The 6,886-nt window shown below is 42.0% G+C and overlaps 1 protein-coding gene across 1 annotated transcript; it reads left to right on the top strand.

Annotated features, from left to right (window-relative positions):
* Positions 1-483: 483 nt before the first annotated feature.
* Positions 484-6,068, top strand: LOC130107872 (protein disulfide isomerase Creld1). Its single transcript, XM_056274651.1, has 11 exons — positions 484-663; positions 1,947-2,080; positions 2,170-2,252; positions 2,622-2,732; positions 3,106-3,197; positions 3,413-3,592; positions 3,711-3,806; positions 3,901-3,984; positions 4,881-4,976; positions 5,073-5,213; positions 5,315-6,068. Exons 2-11 carry the CDS (start codon positions 1,964-1,966, stop codon positions 5,533-5,535), a joined length of 1,221 nt encoding a protein of 406 aa, XP_056130626.1. The 5' UTR covers positions 484-663; positions 1,947-1,963; the 3' UTR covers positions 5,536-6,068.
* Positions 6,069-6,886: the final 818 nt, after the last annotated feature.

The following is a 6,886-nucleotide window of genomic DNA, read 5'->3' as shown; positions in this document are numbered from 1 at the left end:
TTATTGAGGGATGCACACAACCTATATTGTACCTACCGATCTATTTGATTAAAGTGAAGACTCATTTTCTGCCTCGACATTTTTTATTTCTCAAATCAAAATTGTTCTATTTGTGTTGCACGTAATAAGGTTATTAACCCAAATAGACATGTCCATTCCACAAAACAAGTACTGGATCCATCACTCCATTATCCGAACCGCTTATCCTGCTGTCAGGGTCGCGGCGGATGCTGGAGCCTCTCCCAGCAGACATTGGGCGGCAGGCAGGGAGACACCCTGGACAGGCCTCCAGGCCATCACACACACACGCACACACACACACACACACAAACGCTGAATCCGCACTGGATCCGGAATCCCTTATTTGGGTTGAAAATTATATAGTGGTTCGGGATTGGTTGACGGAACCTCCCAGAGGCCCTGGGCGGTGCCTCGCCTGCTGCTGTTCCGCTGCAAAGGAAACAACGAGAACCAACCGAACGCTGCCCATTCCCCCCTATCCCGGCAGGCTAGCGCTTGGTAACTTCTCACTGGCTGTCCTGTTTAAAAAGAAACCATGACACGTTTTAAGCGTTGATCTTTAGTGTTCACAAACGTGAAATCCTAGAATCGTCATCAACAGCAGCAGCAGCGGTGCCACGGACGTCCTGGTGTTGCACCAAGGTAGGACCAGGCTAACCAGCTAGATCCAGTTTCCAATTCATGTCAGACTGGGGAAAAAAATGCAAAATAATAAATAAAGATTGCGTAGCAATCATGCCAGTGGATGGACTGTTGCTGTGCGTAGGGGATTTGAGCGGACTTCACTTCAGTCAGATTAGTGTTGTGCACAACGCTGTGTTGTTGTAGGCGTGTAGCTCTCCGCTGACCTTAGCCTAATGCTAATTGTTGGCTAATTTAGCTTGGTGCTGATGCTGACCTAGCTAAAGCGGAAACCAGAGCATCCTAGGCACCTCACTGCAGAAACGACGTATTCCATCCGCAGTTATGTTTTATTCCTTTAGTCTCCCATAGCAAGTGATGCGTTCTCTATGTTAACAACAAGGGATGTTACAGAACATGAGGGATGTCCCGGTCAAGTTTTTTTTTGTTGCCCCGAACTGATCCTAGTGATTTAATATTGTTTATTTTTATATTTTCGTGTATAATACAGCTGCGTGAGTACATAAGTTAGTAAAACTAGTCCAAATTAGATAAGATATACGTGACAATTTAATAGCTCTGCATAAAGAAAAAAATATCGCAACTGTCCATTAATGGTTTTAATTTATATATATACAAAATAAAAAAGTAAAACTATGAAAATAATATTGAATACAACAGCACCCACAAATACAAAAAACACTGAACAAAAAAGAAACAACACTCCAAAGAGAATCATTTGAATGTGTATTTGTTTGAGTGATTTTTAGTGCCTTATCATATTAGTCATGTTGAAAGTAGCGCAGGGACTACTGCCTTGTGAAACACTGACATTACAGAAATTACAAGTGACTGTTAAGCCGCTTTCATCTTCCAATTTAAAGAAGTTCCACACTGCAGACAATAAAGCCACTTGTCCATGTGGACTTCTTAAAATGCGTGGCTCATTGTTGCAAGATATGGATCATGTCAGTTTACTACACCAAGATGGAGCGCAACAGGTCATTTATGACACCTATATGACAACTGGCACAGACGGAGTGTAAGGGAGTCAAATAAACAAAGGATCGAAGTTTGATCGGGTTTGATAAAGCCAACATTGATTAATTAAAATAAGCCTAGATTAGTTCTAATCCCAGTCTCTTGAATTCAACTGGGACATCCTACTGAACATAGATCTTGAATTATTTTGTGAGCCGTTTGAACCTTGGGTTAATGTGTGTGTGTGTGTGTGTCTGTGTGTGTCTGTGTGTGTGTGTGTGTGTGTGTGTGTGTGTGTCTGTGTGGGCGTTTCACCTCTCTAGAAGGGGATTAGTGAGCCATGTGGTGGGCTTGGCCTTTCCTGCCTGCATTGGTGCTTCTTTCAGAGCTCACTGTTGTAAGAGTACAGACAGCACCATGCCAGACCTGCAGAAAACTTACCAACAGTTTTGTTCAGGTATAGTAGAGTGCTTAGATTGTTTCATATTTGTGTTTTCTAACTTAAATTGTACTTAATGTCAGGGCTTAACATTTTACCCTTTTTAGGGCATTGAGAGAACAGCCAATAAAAACTTTGGGGGTGGTAACACTGCCTGGGAGGAAGAGAAGCTCGCTAAGTATGCCCGCAGGTAAGCGAGGCCTCCTTGTATTAGAAAGCTGGAATCGTATTGTTGGCCGTTACATCAGGGCACTTTGCATTATATTGCATTATATTTAATTTACAAGGCCCCTTACCAATCCAGCTTTATTTACTGCCGAAACAGCGTCATTAAATGTGATTTGTTGTGCTGGATAAATTAAGCAGGGTTAGTGCTAAATTTTGGTACAGTTTAATGTATAATATCAAAAGATTAGGTAGAGTATGTTTGTGCTCTGAAATGCTGCCAAAAGTCCAATTTATTTGAATCAACAGCTTCATAAGGCTGTTGTTAATTCAAACAAATTGGACTTTTCTCTCTTGTCTGTCTTGCTCCCTGACTTCTGGCTTCTCGTTTCAGTGAGACTCGGCTTTTAGAGATTGTTGAGGCTGCATGTGAGAAAACAGATTTTGAATGTAACAGACTGCTGGAGCAGATCGAGGACCAAGTGGAGACATGGTGGTTCCATAGGTAACTGTCATGTGTGTAACATCAAGTGACAGACTAGAGGTGTACATTGTTGACCATGTATGTACAATGTATGTAGGTGTACATTGTTGATGATGAAAAGTGTATTGTCATTAATCACGGCTAGGATTTCATGACTCAACAAGATTCATAAAATAACACTTCAACCCAATAATATCTTTATCTGTTTAATCCCTGACATCATGGAAGAAATCCTAATCTGAATTTGATCCGCTGTAAAATTGATTTTTTTAACTGTATTTCTGAAAATGTAGCAATAATGTGCTGTGTCTAATCATAGTGTACTTTAAACAATACACCTAACTTATCATAGTATCATAAATAACATAATGGTTATTCTATGGGTGTCCTGTAGGCAGCAAGAGGCTCCAGACCTGTTTGAATGGCTGTGTATAGAGGAGCTTAGACTCTGCTGTCCACCGGGACGTTTTGGACCTGACTGCAAAGGTAGTCAGTCACACAGAACACCGAATGTCTATATACAACACATTATTAGGTATATTATACAACACATTATTAGGTATATTTTATTCCTATTCTTTTAAATTTGATCAGCAGTTTTGTTTTCAAGAGGATGTACCTACTCAGCAGTGGTGATTATGATTGAGCTTTATTATAAGCCTTGAGATGTACCGCTAACATTGTGTTTTCTTGCATGGCAGAGTGTCCATCTGGCCCAGGTGGAGTGTGTGGAGGTCTGGGTCGTTGCGAAGGAGAAGGTACTCGCCTGGGAGATGGCGAGTGTGTCTGCGATCCAGGATACTCGGGCCAGCTGTGCCAGAGCTGTGCGGATGGCTATTATAGAGAGAAGAGCTCCAATCACAGCACGGCAGCCTGTGCAGGTAGCCTGTCACAGACAGAGTCTTAACCCATTGCATGCATTTCACCCTGCTTTCAGGCCATAGCATTACCTATAATTAACTCTTCCCTACTGCCTCTTTTTCATCACCTCATTTGTAGCCTGCTACCATTCATGTAAGAAATGCTCAGGGCCACAGGACTACAAATGTCTGGACTGCAAACCAGGCTGGATCCTCCATGACAACAAATGCGTGGGTGAGTCCTCTGTTAAAGGGCATGTGTATAACACTTCAGTAATCCTAAGAAAGTGGTGTAAGTTTACTTGATTTATCTTGTATTTCTCTTGTAGACATTGATGAATGTGGTACAGAGTTAGCGCGCTGTCCCTCCAACACCTACTGTCACAATATAGATGGATCATACGAATGCAGAGGTAATCTCTCGTCCAGTTTCTATGTAAGTTAAAGTTGTTGGCACAACTGTACACTGTAATCCCTAGACATGCTATCACTCTGATCTCTGAATGAAACATTTTTTCTGCAGTCATTGTGGCCAAAAAAAACCAAAAAAAAAATCCTGGCTATAGTCACAGATTTAAATGAAGTTAAATTGTTAAATAGATTTGTCATTTAGATAAATAGATTTGTCATTTAGTCTGTCACATTGTAACTATTCCCTGGTTGTCTCATGTTTTCAGAAGAATTGTGATTTCTAAATAAAGATCATTATATCATCATTGGTGGCACGGTGGTGCAGTGGTTAGCACAGTAGCCTCACAGTAAGAAGGTCCTGGGTTCGAGCCCCGGGGTAGTCCAACCTTGGTGGGTCATCCCAGGTTGTCCTCTGTGTGGAGTTTGCATGTTCTCCCCATGTCTACATGGGTTTCTTCTGGGGGCTCGGGTTTCCTCCCACAGTCCAAAGACATGTAAGTCAGGTGAATTGGGCATACTAAATTGTCCCTAGGTATGACTGGCTGTGTGTGTCGGCCCTGTGTGATGGCCTGGCAGCCTGTCCAGGGTGTCTCCCCGCCTGCCGCCAATGACTGCTGGAATGGACTCCAGTATCCCCGCGACCCTGAGAGCAGGATAAGCGGTGCAGATAATGGATGGATCGATATATCATCATTATAAAAATAATGAGATGGCTTCTCTATGGAAAAAGATGTGGGAAGTGGTCAAAACTATTAGTGACAATAATCACGGGTAATTTATGATTTTTTTAGGGAAAAAATAATGGGTGAAATCACACATTGGTGGAACTTTCCCAACAGTACTTAATGTCCATTGTAGTATGTATGAATCCTGATCTCTCTCCTCTGGTTGCATCCAGGCTGTGACCAGGCATGTATAGGCTGTATGGGCAGTGGCCCTGCTCGCTGTAAGAAGTGTGCCCGTGGTTATAGACTCAGGGGAGCCAAGTGTCTCGGTATGGGAATAATAGTAATCTATTTTCTGTAAATTATTACCTTCATAACTACTCTTAATTGTCTCAATAAAACCTTTTGCATGACTTTTCGTGCAGACATCGATGAGTGTAGTGAACGTGCAATTGCATGCCCAGGGCTGAATGAGGCCTGCATCAATGAGGAGGGATCCTTTCACTGTGACTGTGCTGAAGGTTTCATCCGAAGGGACAGCATTTGTGTGGAGAACAAGCCACCCAGTAAGTAGTAGCAGTAGTCGTAGCAGTATGTATACACTTGCACAAAGTACAGATGTCTTCTCAGACCTTTCTGATAAATATCCCTACATCTCTCCCTTCAGCTGGCCCAGAGAAAGGTCTATTTGATGAGATGACAGATGATGAGGTCCTGGTGCTTCAGCAGATGTTTTTTGGTGTTGTGATCTGTGCCCTAGCAACACTCGCTGCAAAGGGTGACATGGTTTTCACAGCCATATTCATTGGAGGCGTGGCTGCTATGGCCGGCTACTGGCTGACAGAAAAGGGAGACTACATGCTGGATGGATTCCTCAAGGGACGCTAACCCGTTGGAGTCCTGGATCTCATAGGGGAACATGGAATTACAAATCAGTATGGGTAAAGAAGACTCCTTGAGGGTAGGAAACAATTCCTGCAGAGCTACCCTGTCAGGGCTGTCAGTTTTGGGTGGGGAATTATGTGAAAGGGCTAGGGGTGTTTTGTGTACTTGACTAGGATACTACAGGACGATATGAGAACTTGAAATAACTCAGTGAGGATTTAGCAGAGAGATGACTCACCTCTTCAAGTGGAATGATAACACTGTTATGCACTGATAATGGAACTGAACTTTGTCCCCCGTCTGCTTTGTTGGGGACAGGGGTGAAATGAATGAGAACATTACTGATTGTTACCAATTTAACATGCGTTTGTATCTTTCAGCTGGCCCAATTTTTGCTCAAGAAATGATGTCTTTTTCCTCGATGCAATCTAAACTTTTAAGAAAAGATTTATGTCCATGACATTTTATTTATTTATATCAATGTTTGAAGCAGATGTTATCTTTTGGAGGAAGGCAGAGTAGATGAACTTGGTAAGGAAGAGGGCATTAAAACAGAAGATTGCTGCTATGGGCAAAGGGATGGGTGGAGGAAACCCTCCTTAAGCCAAAGAAAGCTCATTGAAACTCTGGGATCGATCCAAAATAAGTTATTGCGCATTTTGGTCCATCAGATAACTTTTTCTTTTCATTTACAATCTTATTGTATGATTTGTTTTCAGTATGAATGCATGAAAAAATGAACTGCAATGAAAGGCGCTGTACCATACGTATTATTTATATATTTATTTATTTATCTGGTTGGCATGGAATATTGACGTTAATCACAACTTGATCGCCATGTTTACTTTAAACCTCAGATAAGGAAACCATGACCATCAATGCTGTTAACAGCTGTAATGCTGTCCATAGTTTGTCTTTTCATTTATTTATGAAGCAATGTTTATGTTTTTCTACTTCTATTAATAATTGTTGAATTTCGTCTTGACTTTGCATAGCTGGCTTGTTTTATTCTATTCGACGGTATGTCAGCATTATGTTAGGAAGGCACTAAAATATTGTTTCATACCCGCCCATCTTTGTTTTATCTTTTGTTGTCACAGCTTTCCACCTTAGTGGTCAGTAGGCTGCACATGCATAGAAAATTATTCCATTTGCTTTCCTTTTCAATAAACGTCATAGTCACTCATGATGTTGGTCCCGACTCAAAATGAGCTTAACAGCACTTTTAAGTAAAATCCATCCATCCATTATCCGAACCGCTTATCCTGCTCTCAGGGTCGCGGGGATGCTGGAGTCTATCCCAGCAGTCATTGGGCGGCAGGCGGGGAGACACCCTGGACAGGCCGCCAGGCCA

This window comes from Lampris incognitus, chromosome 2, assembly GCF_029633865.1.
Source record: "Lampris incognitus isolate fLamInc1 chromosome 2, fLamInc1.hap2, whole genome shotgun sequence".
Classification (NCBI taxonomy): domain Eukaryota; kingdom Metazoa; phylum Chordata; class Actinopteri; order Lampriformes; family Lampridae; genus Lampris; species Lampris incognitus.
Note: the sequence above shows the minus strand (reverse complement) of the source record. Positions and strands in the feature narration are given on the sequence as shown.

What these genes read in the sequence shown, in the direction of transcription:
- LOC130107872 (XM_056274651.1), top strand. Translation starts at nt 1,964, where the DNA reads ATGTGGTGGGCTTGGCCTTTCCTGCCTGCATTGGTGCTTCTTTCAGAG. An exon ending in GAGACATGGTGGTTCCATAG is followed by an intron (nt 2,733 to 3,105) that starts GTAACTGTCATG and finishes GGTGTCCTGTAG; the next exon opens with GCAGCAAGAGGCTCCAGACC. An exon ending in CAGCACGGCAGCCTGTGCAG is followed by an intron (nt 3,593 to 3,710) that starts GTAGCCTGTCAC and finishes CCTCATTTGTAG; the next exon opens with CCTGCTACCATTCATGTAAG.